The sequence below is a fragment of the Pagrus major genome, chromosome 14, assembly GCF_040436345.1.
Source record: "Pagrus major chromosome 14, Pma_NU_1.0".
Classification (NCBI taxonomy): domain Eukaryota; kingdom Metazoa; phylum Chordata; class Actinopteri; order Spariformes; family Sparidae; genus Pagrus; species Pagrus major.
Window position 1 is genome coordinate 2,695,864 of NC_133228.1, and position 23,336 is coordinate 2,719,199.

At 41.9% G+C, this 23,336-nt stretch overlaps 1 protein-coding gene and 1 pseudogene across 4 annotated transcripts in view; one reads left to right on the plus strand and one right to left on the minus strand.

Annotated features, from left to right (window-relative positions):
- Nucleotides 1-758: 758 nt before the first annotated feature.
- dennd5b (DENN/MADD domain containing 5B) overlaps nucleotides 759-23,336 on the minus strand; it is a 98,109-nt gene continuing 75,531 nt past the window's right edge. For 2 of the 4 annotated variants that reach the window (XM_073480902.1, XM_073480901.1), the window contains 12 exons: nucleotides 18,320-18,472; nucleotides 17,891-17,975; nucleotides 14,511-14,592; nucleotides 14,148-14,276; nucleotides 12,713-12,834; nucleotides 11,044-11,189; nucleotides 9,566-9,684; nucleotides 9,026-9,213; nucleotides 7,319-7,401; nucleotides 5,717-5,843; nucleotides 5,139-5,313; nucleotides 759-4,921 (listed from right to left, as the gene is read on the minus strand). In XM_073480902.1, the coding sequence (XP_073337003.1) occupies nucleotides 4,738-4,921; nucleotides 5,139-5,313; nucleotides 5,717-5,843; nucleotides 7,319-7,401; nucleotides 9,026-9,213; nucleotides 9,566-9,684; nucleotides 11,044-11,189; nucleotides 12,713-12,834; nucleotides 14,148-14,276; nucleotides 14,511-14,592; nucleotides 17,891-17,975; nucleotides 18,320-18,472 (1,593 nt within the window). In that variant the 3' untranslated portion in view covers nucleotides 759-4,737. Of the gene's footprint in view, nucleotides 4,922-5,138; nucleotides 5,314-5,716; nucleotides 5,844-7,318; nucleotides 7,402-9,025; nucleotides 9,214-9,565; nucleotides 10,431-11,043; nucleotides 11,190-12,712; nucleotides 12,835-14,147; nucleotides 14,277-14,510; nucleotides 14,593-17,890; nucleotides 17,976-18,319; nucleotides 18,473-23,336 lie in introns of those variants that run through there. The other 2 variants (XM_073480905.1, XM_073480903.1) reach the window with 2 other exon arrangements.
- Nucleotides 14,798-17,396, plus strand: LOC141008657 (uncharacterized; annotated as a pseudogene).

Sequence of the window (23,336 nt, forward strand, 5' to 3'; positions counted from 1 at the left end):
GGGACAGAAATTGCAGCAACAATACGACCAGCTGTTACCAATGTATCTGTTTACCAGAGTAATGTTCCAAACAGGTGTTTCTGCACAACTTTCCCAGTCTTTTGTTGACCTCTTCACAACTTGTTTGAAAAGTGCTGCTGCCATCAAATTCAGAGTAAGCAGATATTTACAAAAATCATTGAAGTTGATGAGGTAAAACATTTGTATATTGTAATATAAGTATATCCTCTTTGTACCATTTTCAATTGAGTATACAGTAAGGTCCAAAAGTCTGACTTTTACACAAATCTTTGGAGTCCATGCCAGCTTGAATGAATGCTGTCATTAAAGCAAAAGGGGGACATAACAAACACTAAGCTATTCTGAGATTCATCGTAATTTTTCAAAGATTCAACATTCCACTCAAACTGTCAAGCTGATATTATATATTTGTAATGAGAAAAATAGTATTAAATTTTAACAGATGCAAAATAGAAGTACCTTGACTAGTGGTCTCTGACTTTTTATTCGAGAACTGCTTTTAACTTTTCTTTATGTAGGACAACTATTTTCAAAAACATTTATTTTCAAAATAAAAGGACATGTGGCATTATCACATGTGAGGCACTCTATCAAATAAGGAACACTATTTCACATTTGAAATGTCAGACATCACATTTAAAGACATTAGTGAAACATCATTTCATTTCTGATAAAATCACATACAGGCTTTGGACACTGTACATTAAGGAAGTGCAGTTTATGGACAAACACACAGACACTTTTAACACAGTGGGTGTTTTTATTGAAATAGGCATAATAAATATCAGAACAGAGCAATCAGTGTGACACAGGCATGAAATTATTTAGGCCCAGTGGTGTTCTTGCCATTTGCAGAACACACAGCTACTGCTGTCATGGATGTCTGTTGCATTTGTTGTTTCTTGTTTGAGAAGATCCACTCACGGTTAATACCACTTTTCACACGACATGTTCATGTAACAAATCCACCCCATAAGCAAAGTGTGTAGTAGTCTAAGGAGGAATCTCAATTGTCCACAAAGCATATCCTCCTCCTTTGCCATGTAGGTGTCGGCAGAGAGTTTGTACACAAACGAGAACATAGGAATCTGTTATTGTGCTCTGCAGCCGTGGATAGTCCAGTAGGGGAGGCATCAGGGACACAGCAGCAGGAGCACAAAGGGTTAATACATGATCAAAACACATGAAGTTGTAATAGTGGTTACTTTCTTAAAGACATGATTGTTTCCAGTTATTCCATAATCTTCATCAACCTTAAAATACCAGTGCCGCTGTCAGCATACCATGGATTAATACTAAATTAATAAATTAATGAAACAAAGACATTCAAAACAAACATGACAGGCTGTGCCCTTCACAGACTTAATACTGGATACAGCAGAAATACTACAAGGAACTGAGATTGCAAAAAAGTCCACTTCCATGTTTTGTCCCCTCAAAACTCAAGAATTCATTGTAGAGGGTCACAATAAATACAGCTCAGTCTAAATTCAACATGCACTAATGAGAGTATTTACACCATTTCTCAGACAGGATTCATTTAGACAGCGCTGAGTGGGAACAGTGGCAAAATCTCTCATGCAGCAAAAGTTGAGGGGGGAATAAAAATCTGTCTCAAGAAAAATAGTTATTAGTTTCCACCCATCTGCTGGCTGCTGTTAAAAGTAATTTAGAATTAAGAGTCTGAACAGCTAGCCTGTAACATCACGCACTGATCTCAAATTAGCTAAAACTTCATTAGCATTAAATTAGGTTTTGTTTACTATAAGAAAATGTAGTTTTGTCATAGTCAACAAATCCCATTAAAAGATGCAAACCAACAATTAATACGTATGTAGCCAAAAAACTACAACAAAGCAACCAATGTCCTATGTCCTCCTGTTTGACATGTTAGAAGCTACAGTGACCAGCTGTATTAGGAAATTTAAAAAAAACCTTTTAAAAATAAAAACTATATATTTGTGAGGTATTTGTAAAGATTTATGTCTTGAAGAAAGTTGATTATTGAGTTTTGGTTGGTATATTGAGCTTGAGAATTTTCATGGGATATTTTGACAAAAAAAATTACAGGATAACACCAGCCTTATCCTTTAAATTGTAAGCATCACAAGCATCATTGTAAGGTATCAGTTTGTTTATCCTAAAAAGAGGAACTATTGGCAAACAACCTGGCACAGTGACTGGAGTGAGTTCCTGGAGTCCCCTGTTCTGACTGACTGTATGTGGGAACCCACACAATTAGTTAAGGCGCAGCACAGAATTCCTGGGAGGATAGATGCACAGTTGTTCAGAGGTGTTGTTTTTTTCTTACTTTGGACAGAGCCAGGCTAGCATTTCCCCCATGCATCTCAAGACTTTACGCTAAACTAGGATAACCATGTTCTGACTTCAGCCTTGTACTTAACACACAGACATGAGATTGATGTCAAACTTCTCATGTCACTTTCTGATAGAAAGTGTATTTCCAATAATGTTGAGCAATTCCTTTAAGAACAATTTGAAAATTAATCAACGAGTGTTAAGTACATTGTTGCATACAACTACAAACACTTGCAAAAAGGAGCACATTTTTAGGCAGATGTTGCATTGTGAAGCAGAATTTAAAGGTGCAATATGTAAGAAGTTTAGTCTAAAACAATAAAAAAAAATACTTAAGTTATCAACTAAAGTTGAAGAATTAACAGTTTTGATGTAATGTTATGGCACCACTCCCTCCCAGCATTCCCTGATAGGTCCTCCTCATGGTGGCAATCCAAAGCTCCAGTGCAAGTTGTGTAAACAACACTAACACTCCCTCAGATCTCTAAGCTGCCAGTCAGACTGCTAGCTGCACTGCTAACTAAGCTAACTAGCTGAAGGCCTCTACAGTTAGCAGTTAGTCTGTTGATATGCTACCCCCTATTTGTTTGGAGTAGTAATTCAAAAGGTGTCCAGTTCTTACATATTGCACCTTTAAGAAAACAAGCCCAACCAGTGAACTATGAACTACAATTTAAAGGGTGATTTCCTGTTATTTATCTAGTAGGAGGTAAAAAAAAATCTAGATTTATGAGCTCCTAGTTGAGAAGCTGTATTTATAACCAGGTTTGAGCTGTTTGTTTACCATATGATTCACTCAATATGTTCAATAAGTAGACCTACAAATGGCTGATCCTCTCCAAACTCTCTTCTGTTAGCATTTCTATTCCACTGATCACTACACTAAATCATTTAGAGAAAGGAACATTGCTTAGTTGTGTAAAAAATCAGTCTTGAACTTAAAATAATAAAATTGACAACATATTCTTAACTCAAGATTCACTTCCTAACCTTTGCCAGAGCTTTCAGCCACAAAGTCTTGCACTAAGTCATGTGATGACTCCATGACAACTAAACAAACACAATGTGGTTCAAAGCTCTGGAATTATTTTGTTGTAGCTGTTATTGAGGTGACAATATTGGCAAACGTTATAACACACACACACACACACACACACACACACACACACACACACACACACACACACACACACACACACACACAGTGTTACAGAGCACCACAGAAACCAGTAGACTTTGAGTTGGAAGATAAAATGGAAAGTAAATGAAGGGCCAACACACACACAGCAGACGCACCCTTAAAATGTGATACACACTCAATCGCACAAAACATACACAGCCAGGTCAATGCCTATAGTTTGGTAGGAATGAATATCCATGCAGCCACAGGTTAAGCTCCCGGACTCTGAACCACAGAGATCAGCATTTGTGGTCATCTGCAGGCTAAGAGTGTAGAAAATGCCCAACTAAAGTCCAGCGAATTAAAGAAAGAGAGGCATGGAGGGCTGGTGACCCCACACCACTGCACTGTCTGCAAGTCAGTAAGTTACAGAACAGAACTCCATCACCAACTTCTGTGATAATCCTTCTTCCAGTGTGTCAGTGATCGCTTAGTCTCTTCCTGAGGTCATCTGTTCTTTCCACATCCCATAGGCATGCTCGCTATTGCTAACGCTAACACTAACTAGGGTGTGGGGACAATGGTGCTGTAATTGCCAGAGGCAGGTGAAGAAAAGAGAACTTACCACACAGTCTATCTAGCTCTACTTATTGACGGAGGGTTATGCTACACAGCTAGGACACAGGCAAATGTCTGCAGCTGCTACTAAAAGTTTTAATAAAACACACCAATGGTTTTGCAATTGTTCGCCTCCTTTATCTTCTCATTAGTGTGTATTACTGTCAGCAATTTTCCAAGGTGTGCTTCAATTTTTCTTTACTTCCTTCCAAGCAGCCACTGTTTCAGCCACTGAGGGCAGGGACTGTTTTTTCCAGAAACGTGAAACCAATGGCTGCATGGAAACTAGGAAATCACCTGGAAAACAAATGGTATGTTCTGGAAAATTGTGTTGTAATGTAAGGTATTTGGGATTTGTAGTTGGGAGGTATAACATGATTAAGCACTGGTTGTTATTTGATTAAAATGGGTCTTTCAGAGCCACAGGTGGGGTAATAATACTGCATATAAGCTTATGGTTGATCCAAAGCCCCAACTTCTTACATGAAGCAGTAGAAGTTTCTGCTTTGGTGACCAAACCAATCTTCAATTTCGTTTTCTTGCCCCTCACTTTCTCCTTCCTTTTGTCCAGTCCCAGAGCTAATTGGCTAAAAGTCGGTGGTATTGAGGGGAGGTTTTGGAGGAAAGAGTAGAGCTGATCCTGATGGTCCCACTTGGGACTAAAGGTCTATGCACTTAATCAGCGAGGCTTCCAGTGTGATGGGGAAGTCGTGAAGTGTTTCCAGGACTCCAATGAGGGCGTTGACAGTGGTGCGGTCTCTGAGCAGGGCCATGTCCTCGTACATCTGCTGGATCACTGGGCACTCCACCAGCAGGGGGAGCCACTGGGGCAGCAGACGGTCTCTGCAGAACAAACAGTAAGATGGTCAGTTAGAAAACTACCACTTTATAACCTGAGAGCTCTGTTATCAACAGCTAGCAGAGTGACTTATTGTCTGGCAATATATTTCATATATTTCCAACCTATATTTGCTGTGAATACTACATATAAACGTAACAGAATTAAAAAGCAGTCATGTCCAAGTTAGGTAAATTACAGCAGTGATCTCCTGAAACTGACCTGGCTCCGAGGCAGACCAGCAGTTGGAACTTCCCATCCTTGCCAATATTCCTGGGGGTGGAGTTGATAGCGTTGACATAGTGACAGAGTGATTGACAGGTCATCCCCAGGGGTTCTGCGGTCTCCTGGAGGTCTCCCATCTGGTCAGCTGACTCCATGTAGACAACAGCCTTCTCTGCAGAGGGAGGGGGTGACAATACACACTCAGAGAGTTTGAATCCATATAGACTGTGGTTTAAGAACACTGAGCTCGGAGCATTATAGTTACCTTACACAACATTCTACAATGTCTTTATTTTGTATTAAAACACATTCATTTTTTCACTGATGCAAAACCTTTACCTTTTACATTAGTCTTTCCTGAATATGACTGCCGCAACAGTCATATTCAACAAATATGAATATCATATATACAAATGATCAAATAATACCAAATACCAAAAATAAATGAGAAAACAAGGGCGAAATTGTGCAAAGATAAAGCTCCCTACACTTGAAAACCCCCCCAAAAACTAAATTGGGCCATATTAAATAGTTCATCTCTTCAGCAGCAGATGGTGCTGTCGCTTCACACTCACCCACAAAGTCCCACACAAACACAGTCTTCTGGAAGAGACGGGAAGACTTGAAGCCGTGATGGAAGAACTGTTCCAAAGCTGCCACCAAACTGCTCTCTCCACACAGTAGCACGGTCAGGCTGCCTCTCTGCATGAAGACAACCAGGAGACCAAACATCAACAGATGATACACACAGAGAACAGAGGTCAACATGATGAGGAAAGACTACGGAGTTTTAGCTACTCTCTGATGGCAGGTAGGTTTCCATCCACTGGTTTTGATGAGCAATCAGGTTCAATTTGTTGTATAAAAAGTCTGTGTGGAAATACTGACAATTAAAAAAAAAAAAGAAATACTTTAGCTGAGGTGGAAAATTGGAGAATCAATAAAAAGAAAATGCGACAAATGGCAATGGAAACAGACTAAGTGAATAAATGATGATTAGGACATAAAATAATTAGTACCAACTACTGCTTATCTGACTGAAATGACTAATATCTGCATGACAGTAGTAGATGGAAAAGAGTATAAATTTTCTTTGGCAGATTCTCCAAAAATGTTGTTAAAATTATTTCCCCTGTACCTGGATGGAAACCTGACTGCGGTCTGTCTGCCGTTTGGTGCTGAGCAGGTACTGTACAGAAGGTTTGTCAAAGCTTTTTCTCTGAAAACAACTATCTGCTGTCTTATCTGCTTTGAGAGCGGCAAGAGTGAACCAAAACAGTGAAGCTGTGGCCGGACAGCTAAACAACGATCTGAAAACCAATGAAAATGGCTGTTGGCTCTGTTTTCACCTTTTTGATACATTGTTTTAATACAAATATCATTTATAGCTGCTTCTAGTAAATTAATGACCCATCAGGTATATTGTATTTGCTATCAAACACTATCTACATGTTGATACCGTAATATTTTTTTTTTTCCAGCGGTCATAAAGTCTTCCTTTTATAATGCAATTCTGTAGTGCCGATTTTGTTGGATCCTTATTAACTCACCAGCCAGCACAAAATGCTTTTTTTTTATGTGGGTTTATTTTTCCAAAACACTGACATGAAGTTCATTACCTGCAATAAGTGAGTGACTTTTTTAGTGACCGAGGAGTCCAATTACATTTACTTTTGGGTGCTGGTTTTAGTACTAACATGCCTTGTGAATACAATGATCAAGGGCCCCAGATCATGATCCGGACAACACTGTTGATGCCAAATCTTCACACAGTCTTGTAGGATTTTGAGCGCTGGCTTCATTGTGATGGATTTTCAGTGTCGTCTGGTTTATGGCCTCTTTGAGGCTATATGAATCACTCTCAACTTTAATTTCTCTCCATCACTTCTCTGACAGAGGCCACTTAAAGTGTGCTGTATAAAGTGGCCTGAGATATTTGTAGCACATCTGTTTCCTTTGCTGTGGCAGTAGGAGTGCTGTTGAACCAACCATACAACACCACTAAAACATAATAAACACAGTCAGTGGATAGAAACAGACAGAGTATTTAATCCACACAGTTCAGTGATGAGAAGGTTTTAGACAAAGTACAGCAGTGAAAGCGAATGATAAATGAGTTTTAGTTATTGTTAATCAGAGCAACTGATACACTAGTGATATTGAGATCAGTCACTCGCCTCTTTCTCTGGCTTGTGGAAGTGTTTGATGATGTTGTTCACAGCCTCCCCGATGGCCTCTTGAATCTGGGCTGAGGTCGGCTCTGGAATGAAAAACAGCTGCATCAATATATATATCCTTTCCAAGTACAGAAAGGAAGTGCCATCAACCTTACTGTAGCAGATCCCCCGATGGTCAGACACTTACTGATGTACCCGAAGTAACACCACAAGCAAATCGTACACAATAAAATGAACTTTTAGCAAATAACACAAATTGGGTTATTGACACTTACATTATAAGCATGACCTGACTGCTGTTTAATACTGTAAATTATACTGTTAACAGGCCACATTTAGTGTTGAAGATGCTGAGGTCAGGTCCTTGGTAATATTTCTGTGAATGTGGGGCTTTATAAGACCTCGGGGGAGTTCAAATTCTATGATTAATATGATTTACCCATGGAAGGTATTTCACAGTTATATTCCAGTGTTTGTAGACCCAATATATTTAGTTTTTTATCACTTTTAGGCCAATGATTAAGTAATTCTCCCCCACAGTTTAATTTCTAGCAGAGAAAGAGCATTGAAATATTGAGTCTGGAGTTTGCACACATTACAGCCAACTGATACATTTCAAAAAGTACTTATTAATGGATTAGTAAAAAATTCAATTTAAATGGCTGTTTAATAACTTAAAATTAGGGTTGTAATTTGTAAGAAATTGCCAGAAGTCAAAGGTAGCTTGAAAAAATTGTTAATCTGTGCTCCCTCACAGGGCGGCTTGCCTTCCTATGCACGTGGCCCGGTTGGGCCTCAAGGTGATCTTGGGGAAGCATTGAGCAAAGCATTCATTGGTGTTGCTCTGGACACCGTCACTACTTCAGCACATGGAGGACATCCTTTACCTCCTTCCCCTCTTCCGACAGGGCAAGGTATTGCAATACAGTCAGTTTCTTCACCACTGCCTCAGCTGCCTCAGCCGTCGTTGCTTTGGGCTTACTGACATTGCGGCCCCTGCAAAGTTGGCTTCCACTTGGATCCCAAGCGGCACAGGCAGCTCAGGGTGTCACAGTGGTGCCTCCTTGCTCTGTCTCCACGTGGGGAGAGGTTGTATCTCTGTAAGAGGCGTGCCCATGGGCTCCGTTCCGTCTTGCTGAGAGACTGTCACGACGGATGCCTGCTAGTCAGGATGGGGTGCAGTATAGCAGAACAGGATGGCTTTGGGGCAGTGGTCTGCCCAGAACTGCACAGAGTACATCAATGTGCTGGAGGTACAGGCTGTGCACCTAGCACTCAGGCAGTTCCTGCCATACCTGAGGGGGAAGAAGCATGTCTGGTCGGACAACACCTTGACCGTCTTTCACATAAACTGCCAGGGGGTACAAAATCTGCACTGTTGCTGCGGGTGTCACAGGATCTTCTGACGTGGGCAGCCCTCCGCATGACTAGTCTGCAGGCAATATATCTACCGGAGGACCAGAAACAGGTCGCAGACTTCCTCTCCCATCAGAAATAGCGGGGGCAGTTCTTTGTCTGCTACGGTGGTACTAAGTAGGGTTGCGCTCTCTTTAAATAGCGCCAGTCCCTTTGAATTGAGGATGCAATCGATTACATTTACAGTGCTGTCGGTCAAGTGTCACTCCACCAGAAATTTTATCCACGTCATGGCTGATCCCGAGAGGACTGTCCCTGCACATCAGTATGTGAATCTTGACAGATACTTACTGCACCCTCGCCCAGACAGAGATGTGATGCTGATGCGTCTGGTCTGGGATGGCGAGCGCTGCAGTGGGGGAGTGCGGCAGCCTCTCCCAGAATCCTCCTCTCCGCTGGACATCACTAGTTCACCGATCAGGACCCTCTCCAGACTGCCGTCATCTATGCCCTTACCAAGCCACCGACCACATGGAAACCTGGAGGAGACAGAAAGAGCAAGGTGATGGATCTGTTTTTGTCCTATTGGTTGACTCTGTTTATTATTTATTTTCTTTCCCAGTGTTCTCACTGCTTCTTTTTTCTCTAAAAGTTCTTGGAGACCTGCCACAACACTAGACTCTATTATCCAAGAAAATGTTGAATAAGTATCCATGATCTGTAGGGGCAATGCTGTTTTTCACATTCATGTAGTGTGTCAAAAAGGTTTCTGAAACTGAAAAGGGTAATTGCTCTAAAAACAACATGGACTGCATATTTCAGTGTAGGCTAAAGTAGTTGACTGATCAACATTGCCGCGAACCTGACTAAAAATTCTCAGCCTCCACTCACCTGTAGGTGTGTCCTGTGATCTCATTGCGCACCATGACACAGTCCACCAGCCATTTAGCCAGGAGTCCAGCATTATCATGACCCAGCTGCACAGTGGTCAACTTTCCCAGGTTCTGACACTAAACATAGACAAACACAGTGGAGAGAAAATCTAGTTGATGCAATATGCTTTTAATCAATATCATCCTACCAAAATTCTACTTTATACACTCTGTACACCGATATAATGAATAAACACCTTGATCTACAGCCAATTACCAGCACTGTTATTACTGCTGTCTTCACATTAATGTGAATTTCCTACTTCCAGTTTGATTATATTTGAGTGTCTTTAATTAAGTTAGAGTTAATCATTTTTGAAAAATAGAATTATGTTATAAGATTTTTGTCACAGTTCTCTATATTTTACTTCATCTAATTCACATGCTTAATTCATGGAGGTCCATGGAAATGAGAATTCAATTAATTAAATCCTGAATCATTTTCAAGGCTGCTATCCCAGCATGCACTGGGCATAAGTTTCCACATTTGTGGAAATAACATTTACCTCCATTAAATGTATCTTTAAACCAATTATTTTAGTAGTTTTAAGCAGTGCTAATAATTACCATATATTACAGAGCAGCATTTGGATTTATAGGTGTGAGTATAGCTATTCTGAAAACACTTTGCTGCCGAATATCAGACCAACTATGACTCAGAACGGACTAAAATAAGGCTGACTGAAGGGCAAAGGTGCCTAGGACTTAAGGACAACTGGAACAGAAGCATGTCACAGAGATAGAAGAGGATGATGGGAAAAGGGGGTCAGGCTTTCTCTAACCTTGAACAAGGCAGAGATGTGCGTGTGAGGCCTGAAAGCAGACTGAGAGACATTAAACACTTGTTTAGACACAATGGATGGACAATAAAATGATGTGATGGCAATCTCAGAACAAAAACAAGCATATTATCCATCATGCAGACAGAAAAAATACACCACCAGTGCAACACATGCACCTGAAGAGGCATGCAGTGTGAGGTGGGCAGCAGGAAGTCTAAGTAGTAAAATGCTACGCAGAACTATGACCTAAAGTACGGGTAGTACGTGTCAATGAATTTCTACATGACAGGACCCAAGACCCAGCAGAACATTTTATTGTAAAGAGATGACCACTTGTTTACTTCCATTTTATAATGTTTTGTCTGATCAGTGTATGTAAGTAGGTGTAGGTAGGCAGGTATGTATACCTACACTTTGTAATAAAAAACCTGATTACCCTTTAATGAAACAAGACAAACTACATGCAGTTGCTTTAATGTAAGTGCTGCTGACATGTAGAGTGTGATGGTTTCACAGTGACAGAGGACATGAACAGTGAGTATAACTGAAGATCATGTCTGACACACACAAACCCAACATCACCCACACTGCACTCCAATCAACAAACCGCAGTGACTGACCGTGTGCTCATCTTGTCAGAGGTCATAGTACTCACATCGAAGGTAATCTCCAGGACGTTCTTGGGGATCTGCATGATGCCTGAGTCTCCCAGCTCTCCTGACACACACACCCAGGGGTTGGAAGTGGTCATGGCATTGCTCAGCTTCTTGATGGGGATGATGACGACTCTGTATGGGATCACTGCAGGGGAACATGTCAGCGCCAGAGCAGAAAAGTAAAAATGGACATGCTAATTAGACTCAATGTACGTTATCTAAATGGATCAATTTTTATTATGAAATCACATATTAAGGCAAACACTCTACAGCAGACAGGAAAAAAAAAACAACAGATGAGATAGTACAGCAGCAGAGACCTTATATCACCACCTGTGCACACTGTACACAAACTGAACATATTCTGTAGATCTGCAGTCATCTATCTATGTGAGAGGCTTAGCTGGTCTGTGTGCAAACACTGAGATGAATAATACATTGTGTTTTAAATCTTTGATAACATACATTCACATGGTTTATTCACACTTATAGCTCAGCCAGCCATCGATCTACATTCAGCTCCATCCATCTACCAGCTGCCATCAACCAAATAACTCAGAGAAAAACGAGCGGGAAGAGGAGTTTCTGGAAATATGAACTATAGATATTCACAGGTGGGATGTGCTGCTTTACAGATGCCCAGAGTAGTCTGTCAGGCCACATCTAATTAAATATACTATTTAATAGTATTTTTATGAATGCTGACTATATTTTACTTATCAACTTCATTACATAAACATACTTTTTAACATCCTTTACATTGCAAAGATATTTCCTTGTTCAACTTTGACCCAATAGGCTGGCTTAGCTAGTTATGTTCACAAGATGTCTTTGTTTTTACAGTAGTTAGTTAAGATCAGTGACACAAGCCATTTTATTATTTCTAACAATAATTAAATAATAGCTGATAAATACCAACTTGATTGCAATTTACTATACATGTAATACAAGGGTTCCAGGAGGAGGGAAAACGTCTACAACACAACAAATCTTATAGCAACGGAATATTAAATCATCCATTTTTGTTTACTACATCTTAGCCTTTCTTATCCTCAGGTGTGCATAAACTACAGGTATGGCACTTATTTCTATAATACAAAAATGTGAAATTATTGGTTATCATCAGCTATCTTATTGGTATCAGCTATGAGAAGCAGGTAATTATCAGTCATCTGTATTGGTAATCTATATTGTACATTGAGTAAAGGCTTAAGAAAATAGGAAATGGAAAGAGAAAAAAAAAGCCAGGATGTTTTTTGTCAATGGTTTTGTCAGTCCTTGGTGCCGTGTGCAACCATCTTCTTAAGTAAAGTTAATATCAAAACAAATACTTAGTAAGAACAACCCTGTTTGTAAAAAAGTAGTGGAATTAAAAACTTCATGAAAAGCAATTTACTACCTTTAAATCATGTAAATTTCATCCTCACTTTGACTTGCCATAGTGAAATTTCTAACCAATAGAAATGTCATTTACAGTCTTCGGGTGATGAAATCTTACCACAGTATGTCGTGTCAGAACTTTCAGCATCTTTAATCACATTCAGAGCTGCTCAGTGACTTGTGTTCTGATAGAGGTTTGTTAATCTGGACTGAGGTTTGGATTTAATATTGAGCTCAGCTGTTGTTGAAGAGATGTCATAGGTCATGTGCAGCTGATGGAGAACTCACTGATGGTGGTAAACACGCTGGTGAAGCAGAAGTAGTCGACAGCGTTGAGAGAGAGCAGGTGGAAGAGGAACTGTTCCTTCTCCTCCTCGCAGCGCAGGAAGGCATAACGCTTGTAAAGATTCCTGTAGAGACAGAACAACACGGCAGGTTTGGTCAGGATGGGCAAGAGTCAACCAAAAACCACCAAAAGGCAAGTCTGCAATGAATTAGAAGCTGCTGGACGACAGGTGCCAGAGTCCACAGTCAAGTGTGTTTTACATCAACATGAGCTGAGAGGCTGCTGTGTAAGAAAGAAGCTCTTGCTCCAGACACGACACCTAAAGCTCAACTGAAGTTTGCTGCTGATCACATGGACAAAGAAAAAACCTTCTGGAGGAAAACTCTGAGGTCACATGAAACAGAAATTTAGTTATTTGGCCACAATGAGCAGCAATATGTTTCGAGGAGAGAAAGACGGTGAGGCCTTTAACCCCAAGAACACCACACCTGTCAAGCACAGTGCTGGTAGTATTATGCTCTGGGGCTATTTTGCTGTCAGTGGATCTGCTGCTCTAAAGAAAGTAAATGGAATAACAAAGAAATTCTCCCGGAAAACCTAAGATCATCAGCCTCTGTCCACCGCATCCAGTGCTGTGGGTCCCGATCGAGCTCTCAACTCCTGCTACATTGACAGTGATTCGACCTCAAAATTTCACATCTTCCTTCAATAGTAGTTACTAGAATACATATTGAACAGATTATTTCTTCCACCATTCCCCTTTCATCATTCCAATTCACTGTCATCATTTTGATTGCTTGTATACGTTAAATATTCCTGTTTGAAAATAATACGTCACTGGATTAGTATTTAGTTAATTAATAAATATTTTCATTGAGACCAAGTTTTTGGAGTGCAGAACGGAAATCAATTTAATCGAGTCAAGTCACACTTTAGGATATCTGAATGATAATGTAATAAATTATTGATTCAATTTGATTTTTCCTCTTCGGAGGTGGTGCAAACAACTGCAAAATCATTGAGATTTTGAGAAATTGCAGATTTGCAACTGGATAATTTGATAAAGTGAAACATCCTACTTGTAAACAGTTCGGACGAAAAACTATATCTTGGCTTTGTGTGACCTGTCCAAGATTGTTTACAAATGCAACTTAAATCTGCCCACCCACTGCCTATCCAACGGGTGGCAGCAGTGAGCACACTCAAACGCACTGAGAAAAAGCTTGGAAAAGCCACACAAAGGGACAAAGAGATAAAGATTTCTGATTCATTTAAAGAGAAATAACTTCAGGGATTAGCACAAATTAGTTTGTTTACACTGAATGATCTTTGGGACATGCAATAACATTAGTACAGCTGCATCTGAGATGAACATGGGAATCAATCTCACCTATCAGTGTGTGAGTGTATTTGTGTGTGAGTTTTCTATGTGCTCACTTGGTTAAGGCTTGCCGGGACAGCAGCTGTTTGAGGTGCTGAGAGAGCACCTTCTTCTCCAGGGACAGACGGATCCAGGCTCTTGCTCGTCCCACATCTGTCTTTATCTCTGACATACTCTGGATATGCCTGAGTACACATACAATGGAGAGACAGTAGAGAGCTCATAAAACAAGCACATAGGCATAAACATCCAACCTCATCACTCTAATATTCAATGACTCCCCTGGTAGAAAAAAATCTATCTGGGTTCTAGGGCAAATTCTGATGAGTTTGGGCTACAGACACAAGACTGACATGACAAGTTGTGAATTTGAGACACCAATGAGACATCTTCCATCATTAGAAGACAGCAACACACACCTCATATCCTGTATGAGAGACACACGAAGAGACGGCATCGCTATGGAACAATCAGACTTCCTCCTCTCAGGAACATGTGACACTGTTAAGAAGAAATACAGCATATGATGGCTTTGTTGCAGTCAGAAATGGGTGTTAGATGATGCAGGATAGAAAGCTACGCTAAATGGACATTGGCAAGAATATATGAAAACTGTGGAATATTTTGAGGTTTGTTGAAAAAGCTGACGCTAAACTGAATTGTTATTTAATTTATGAGTATGAAGCGTCCTTATAGTGGGGTGAGAATGACGGATTCAAAATATACTATAGGCTACTTGGAGCCTAATGTCTCTGTCTCTGTCACCCTTCCTTTCAAGCTCAATATTGTGGTGATCTATCGCCCTCCCGGTCCTCTCTGCGACTTCTATGATGAGATGGACGTCCTCCTAAGCTGCTCCCCTGACAATGGCACACCGCTTGTCGTCTTGGGTGACTTCAACATCCCCCACCGAGAAGCTGCGCTCATCTGAATTCATCAGCTTCTTTTCCACATTTGACCTCACACTCTCCCCCTCTCCACCCACCCACCGGGGCGGGAACCAACTTGACCTTGTCTTCACAAGGTCCTGTAGTACCTCGGCACTCTCTGTTACCCCGCTCACTGTGTCCGACCACCACTTTGTCGCTTTCTCTCTCCCCTTGAAGTCCACCGCTTTCCTCACCCCTAGACCTCGCACGGTCACCACCCGCCGCAACCTGAAATCCCTCTCTCCCTTCACTCTCTCATCAACTGTTCTCTCCTCACTACCATCCTCGGATCAGTTCTCTCTACTGTCCACCGAGGAAGCCTCCTCCACTCTGTCATCCTCCCTCTCCTCCTCTTTAAACGCTCTCTGTCCCCTCATCTCCCGACCAGCACGATCATCTCCCCCCCTTCCCTGGCTGTCTGAATAGCTGCGAACCAATAGATCGGTGTTACGAGCAGCAGAGAAAAAATGGAAAAAATCTCATCATCCTGATGACCTTGCTCACTACCACCACCTCCTCTCTGACTTCACATCAACTGTTTCAGCAGCCAAATCTGCCTTCTACCTGTCAAAGATCAACTCCTCTGCCTTCAACCCCAGGAAACTATTCTCCATATTCTCTTCGCTCCTCAACCCTCCTACCCCTCCCCCTCTGTCCTCCCTCACTGCTGATGACTTTGCAACTTACTTTACCAAGAAAGTAAAAGACATCAGCTCCTCATTTACTCCTATGCCCTCCCAGAAAGCACCTCCCCCAACCCCCACCTATGACAGCCTTACCTACTTCAGCCCTCTCTCCTCTGAAGATGTTCACACACTAGTGACGTCTAACCGTGCCACCACCTGTTTCCTTGACCCAATTCCCTCCTCTCTTCTCCAAAACATCTCATACGACATCTTGCCTTTCTTCACCACTCTGATCAACTCCTCCCTCACTTCAGGCCATATTCCAGCTCCTTTCAAGACAGCTACAGTAAAGCCACTCCTAAAGAAACCCACCCTAGACTCGGCTGACATCCGAAACTACAGACCTGTATCTCTTCTCTCGTTCCTCTCTAAAACCCTGGAACATGCCGTCTACAGCCAACTGTCCTCCTACCTTTCACAAAATGACCTCCTTGGCCCTAATCAGTCAGGCTTCAGGACTGCTCACTCCACTAAGACGGCCCTCCTCACAGTGACTGAGTCACTCTGTGCCGCCAGAGCCTCGTCCCACTCGTCAGTCCTCAACCTCCTCGACTTATCCTCTGCGTTTGACACAGTCAACCACTAAATCCTCCTCTCCACTTTGGCTGAACTTGGCATCGCTGACTCTGCTCTAACCTGGTTCACATCATACCTGACAAATCGCACCTTTCAGGTCATGTTGAATGCCTCCTTGTCCAAACCCTGCTCCCTGGAAACTGGTGTCCCTCAAGGCTCAGTACTAGGACCGCTTCTGTTTTCACTATACACTAGATCACTAGGCTCTGCAATCACATCACATGGATTTACCACCGTTTTACCATACTTTTACCACTGTTATGCTGACGACACCCAACTGTTCATCTCCTTTCTCCCATCCTCCAATACCCATGTTGCCACGCGCATCTCGGAATGTCTGGCAGACATCTCCGCCTGGACGACGGCGCATCATCTCAAGCTCAACCTTAGTAAAACTGAACTCCTTCTCATCCCGGGGAAAGACTTCCCTCACATGGACCTGTCAGTCACTGTCGAGGACGTCACGGTATCGCCTTCATCGACTGCAAGGAACCTGGGCGTAATCCTTGACGACGGACTATCCTGCACCCCTAACATCACCGTGGTGGCCCAATCCTGCAGATTTGCCCTCTACAACATCCGCAGGATCCGGTCTTTCCTCACAAAGGACGCAACGCAACTCCTGGTCCAATCGCTGGTCATTTCCCGTCTGGACTACTGCAACTCACTCTTGGCTGGACTCCCAGCCTCTGCGACTAAACCGTTGCAACGTATCCAGAACGCTGCAGTGCGCCTTGTTTTCAATCTACCCAAATTCTCCCATGTGACCCCCCTCCTCCGTGACCTCCAATGGCTTCCTGTTGCGGCCTGCATCAGATTCAAGACCATGGTGCTGGCCTTCAAGGCCATCAACGGAACTGCACCCATCTACCTCCAAACACTGGTCAGACCACACGCCCCAGCGCAAGCGCTTCCCTCTACATCAGCTGGCCGGCTGGTACCGCCATCGCTAAGAACAAACAAAACCGGCTCAGCGAAGTCGCGACTCTTCTCTGTCCTGGCGCCCCAGTGGTGGAACGAACTCCCGACCAATGCCAGGACAGCAGAATCACTCGCCATCTTCCGGAAAAGACTCAAGACTCACTTGTTCAGACTTCACCTCGACCCCGCATAGCATGACTCCCTCCCCAACCCCCCGCCCAAAAAAAAAAAAAAAAAATGCATATGCACTTGTATGTTCTTACCCTTAGCACTTACATCATAGCATTTTTGTACTTATGGTATCCTTGATAAATAGCAGCTACTTTGCTCAGATGAGGGCTTGAAAATTGTTTTCTATCTTTTCTTTTCTACTTTATCGACGGTGATATGTTGTGGTTTCTTTCTTGTGACAAATGTACTTATTGTAAGTCGCTTTGGACAAAAGTGTCTGCTAAACGCCCTAAATGTAAATGTAATGTAATGTAATGGAGTATGAAGAGAGGTTGAAGTGAGAATGAGTCAAATGTTATGAATGGGACTGAAAAGTTAAACAAATATCACAATGTATCAAAGATTGGAAAGATTTAAATATTTAAATTGAGTTTGCCACTCAAACAATGAACAAAAAGATTATAGTGAATATAGTTAAATGTTGGAAAATATACTGTGTGTGTGTGTCTGTGTTACCTGGTGACTCTGCCTGCTGCTGCTCCAGCAGCCTCTCTTCTCGTGCCTGGTAGTGTAGCAGGTGGGACCATAGGGCCGACTTCCCCTGAGAGGTCAGAGAAGAGTGTTTAAGAGAACCAGAATCACACCCGTAAAGGCAGCTCATTGATGAAGGGAGAGATTATACACACACATAAAGAGGATTTATCAGGATATAACCTCTTAGCCTCAATATCCAATAAGGTCATAAACATCTGATTAACCACCGAGTGTTTTTACTGACAGCACAAGTGGGTGTATTCCAGCAAATTGACTTTATAATAAATCTGATGCACGTGCACTGGTTTGTGACAGTATGAAGCTTCATTTATGTTTCCCTGTATGTTTAAATGTCCCTCTGACTCTGTGTTTGTATGTGTGTGTGTGTATGTGTGTATGACATGCACTGACTTGTTTGACTTGCAGCCCGTGGCTCCAGATCCTCTCAAGCAGGTCACATAGGCTGGCGATCAGAGTGTTCTCCTCCAGTCCGGTGATGTTGGCCTCACCGTGGCCCAGCTCCACCGCCTCCCAACCCATCTTCTCAACCAGCATACGCTTAGTCTGAACATACACACAACATTATGATAGCTATATGCATGGTTTGAGGGGATAAATAATGAAACCAAACAATTCACAATTCATAAAAAAGTAAAAAAGTTGTATTTTAAAATTCAGTGTAAATTACAAACAACTTCGACAAAAGTTTAATTTTTATAAGAATCAAACTTCTCACAATATTTCTCAAAATCATGACCAGAATTTCCCTTAAGAGGAATATCTGTATTTTTAAACCTGGGCCCTATATTTATACGTTTTGGTGTGTAAATGATTCATACTTACCAAAAGGTTTGTAATCAGTCCAGTAGATCACCTCAGCATTGTTACAACTTAATCCCTTGGGGCAACTCCAACCATCAAAGGTACATCCACTGAAAGTACCTGGTTTTGTTACTGACAGGCTGAGGTTGTTATTCTAAGTGTCTGAAATTACAGAAATGATGACTATGTGAAATAATAAGAATAATTTTGTAACCAGAAATACAAGTCTTATTCAAGGAGAAGTTTCGCTATGAAATCTTACGAGAAGTGAGTCTTTACAGTTGTTGCCTCAGCTAGATTGCCAAAACTTTGACAGTCGGAGTTGCCCCAAAGGATTACATTGCAGCTGTGTAACGGCTGCCAGCTGAGGCGATCTACTGGGCCAATTCAAAACTTATGGTAAGTATGAATTATTTACAAACCAAAAGGTTTATGCCCAGGTATAAAAATGCTGGAATTCCCCTTTAAGTTTTATTGTTTGCTTCATGAGAGAGTTTTTTCTTTTTCACGAGAGAAAGAGGATGCTTCATGTGGGAATGGGCTGTGTCTGATAGTGCCAGTGACTTTTCTGAATAGTTACACTATAATTAATAATCAACACTCTTCATATCTCAGTTCATCTCTCAACCCAAAAAGAAACACTTCATCCTCCAGATATATATATATATCTTTGATTTTTTTATATTTATACAATGAATCAACACTTTCACATACTTAAGTTTCAAGGAAATTAAAATAATCCTAGGAAAGTTTACAGTCAAAATTACCCAATAAGTGGGTTTTTCATCTCCGAAAGCTATATTTAACAAAATCATTCAAATTTTTATTCCGGACCAAATAATTTCTAGATGTGATAGAACTACATAAATACTACACAGAACCAAAATTTGGTTGACTTCATGTTACTAATTTGATTACTGTAACCATTCAGCAGCAACTATTTAAATGAATGAAAGTTGCCAAGTTTCCTTAGGGTCTCTTGGATCTCCAGGACAATTTTCAAACCAATCCAGGGGAAAATCAGCAATTGGTGAGGTTTAGAATACACAGATAATCACAAAAATGCTGAAATTTAGCTCTGAGGGCCAGACTTAAAAAAATCATAACTTAAAAAGCATTTGGAGTACACCTATAGGATTTTGCAAGGTCCCATGAATTTATTAGAAGTTTCAACATTCATTTCTTCGAGAAAATCCATGATGTGAACTGGGAAAAGTTCTGGATTTTGGGTGAGTTAGCATGGAATGTCCCGACTGTAAAAGTGGACACCAAAAGCGTACAGCCAAGGTGGGGGAAAGAGGACGCAACGCCCATCCACCTTGATGAGAAACTGGCAAGAATTAGCAGAGAATACCCTTTGAGTGGAGGGGTAGAGACAGATGTGAAAGATACACTGTGACTCAGGTAGCCAAATTTGTATTTCCTTGTTTGTAGATAGTTAACCATACACATTCAAGATGTGTTTAAACATTTATTTGCACAAACAAATTTGACAGTTTCTATTACTTTTAGCCGCTGTGTTTTGGTGCTGCAGCTGTGAACACAAGCTGAGTGTGCCCAGCCTCGGCAACTCCACCTCACCTAAACTGGTCTACGGGTTACAGTTAAATTAAATAAGACTCAGATTATAATCAACAGAAAATGGACCTCACCGACAGTTCTGCACAATGATAAAAATATATGAAACCATGAACTCGTATCAGTCTTATGTCTGAAAGTTGTATGCCAATTACATTGACCTCCATCTATGTAATAAAGGAAAACCTGAATATAATGGCTTAATTCAAGATATGTATTGAACTACTGCTCAAAAAAATTAAGGGAACACTTTAATCACACATCAGATCTTGATGAACAAATTATTCAAGTTGAAACTCTTTACTGATGTACACTGTATAATTTGTTGAGAACAAAATGATGTAACAACGGTCAGTGGAAACCAAAATCATCAACCCACTGAGGGCTGGATTCAAAATCACACCAAAAATGAAAGTAAAAAAATTTAAATCACAGGCTGATCCAACTTGCGTGAATTTTAACACGGCAACTCATAATGTGACTCAGGGCGCTTTCACACCGCTAGTTCGATTATTTGGTCCGCACCAGGCAGTAAAATTGTTACATTGTAGCATACAGACTGCGGTGTGGTCCGCGTTCACACATGCAAACGGACCAAAATTGGTCTGAATGACGTTTCGTCATCTTCCGGTAGAAATAAGCGCCAATTTGGACTTTCACAATGGAGCAACAAGTTCGTACACTGTTACTTGCGCTGGTCCTTGCTTTTCATATTGTCAATATCAGCCATTTCTGGCAAAATATCCAATTTCAGAATGAGTCGTGGCTGCGGCTGGAGAACAATCTGCGGATGTACTGGATTCGCAGAAGACGTAGCCTATAGCGCGTCATTTCAGGGAGAGGAGACGCGCTATTTTCACAAGTGCTGTCATGGTGATGATGAGACAAGCACCTTTCCAAAGACCCACAAGGTAGGCTATAGCCTGACAAGCCAGACCGCTAGGGTCTAGATTTCTAGGCTGTAGAATCTGTTATGCTGTTTATACATTTCGTTTATACCTGAGTTGGTCCAGGTTCGCATTCTCACCAGAGGGACCGCACCAAAGGTTGGCATTTGGTGCTTGATTTAGTGCGCACCCGAGTGCGATTGATGCTTTCACACCGACAAAAACAAATCGAACTAAGAGCTTTTGGTTCGAATGGACTGTTTAGTGCGCACCAACTGCTGTTGGTGTGAATGCACCCTCAGTAGTGTGCATGGCCCCCGTGTGCCTGTATACACTCTTGACAATGTCTGGGCATGCTCCTGATGAGGCAGCGGATGGTGTCCAGGGGGATCTCCTCTCAGACCTGGATAATGGTATTAGTGAGCTCCTGGACAGTCTGTGGCCGTACATGGTGGCGTCGGATGCACCAATACATAACATCCTATGGGTGCTCAATCGGATTTAGGTCAGGGGAACGAGAGGGCCAGTCAATGGATCAATGCCTTTGTCCTCCAGGAACTGCCTACACACTCTGTCCACAGAAGGGCTGGCATTGTCCTGCAGGGCCCACTGCACCAGCGTAAGGTCTGACAATCACTCTGAGGATTTCAGCCCAGTACCTAACAACAGTCAGGATACCGTAGGGTATGACATGGTGCGATGGTCATGCTGGATGATGTTACAGGCAGCATAACGTTCACCACGGTGTCTCCAGACTTTTTCATGCCTGTCATATGAGCTCAGTGTGAACCTGCTCTCATCTGTGAAGAGAACGGGGCATCAGTGACAGACATGCCAATTCTGGTGTTCTCTTGCCAGTGCCGATCGAGCTGCACAGTGCTGGGCTGTGAGCACAGGTCCCACTAGAGGATGTCAGGTCCTCATTCCACCCTCATGGAGTCTGCTTATGACAGTCTGGTCAGAAACATGCACACCAGTAGCCTGCTTTTTAGGGCTGTGGCAGTGCTCCTCAGGTTCCTCCTCGCACAAAGGAGCAAATACCAGTCCTGCTGCTGGGATGATGCCCTTCTACGGTCCTGTCCAGTTCTCCTCGTGTAACAGCCAGTCTCCTGGTATCTCCTCCATGCTCTTGAGACTGTGCTGGGAGACACAGCAAACCTTCTTGCGACCGCACGTATGAATGTGCCATCCTGGAGGAGCTGGACTACCTGATTGGGCTGCAGGTACCACCTCATGCTACCAGTAGTGACAAAGACACAATCAGAACCAAAAACTAGAGAATAATTAGCCAGGAAGGATAAGGAGAGAGCAACTGTCTGTGGCCACCACATGCAACAACATTAAATTTTTTGGGGTTGTCTTGCTTCTGCCTCTCCACTGCACCTGTTGCCACTTTCATTTGCACCAAAGTAGGTGAAATTGATTCACAATCACTTGTGCTTCCTAAATGGACTGATTGATATCCCTGAAGTTTAAGTGACTTGGTATTATACTGTGACGTTTAAGTGTTCCTTTAAAAAAAAAAAAACAGAACGCAGGAAGGTGATGGATGAGCTGATGATGAAGTGAACTTCCTGGAAAGCGCAGAAAATGGCAAGCAGACTCGGTGATCCTGGGGAGCCACGGTGCAGCCAGATGATAACTGTTGTACAGCAGGTTCAGTGAAGCAGCTGGTCTCATGTCCCAGCAAGGGACTTCACTACGAGAGCCCAAAAAAGGTGATGAGCAAAAGTCAAGAGTCAGGCCGAAGAGGGACAAGAGAGAAGGGAGCTGTAAGAGAATGTGTTGTAAAGTTTTATAGTTTAGCGGCGTGTTTTGGACGAAAGAGGACCCATGGCGCTCTTTTACTAATTACTAATGAATTCCAATGTGTGGAAAGAGAACTGGCCTCTTCTTAAAGGGGAATAATTTGATTTTCTAAATAATATCTGAATTATACACACTTGCAAATTGGAAACAGTCAAGTGACAACAAATCAACATTTTCTTATCTGTAGCACAGGATTATATAACAGTGAAGCACATCTAAAATAATAAATGATAATATAAGTCAAATCATAAGAAAATCATACTGGTTAACACCAAATACACTAATGTGGTACTGGTATTTCCTTATATCATTGTGTTAAAGGTTATTACCGA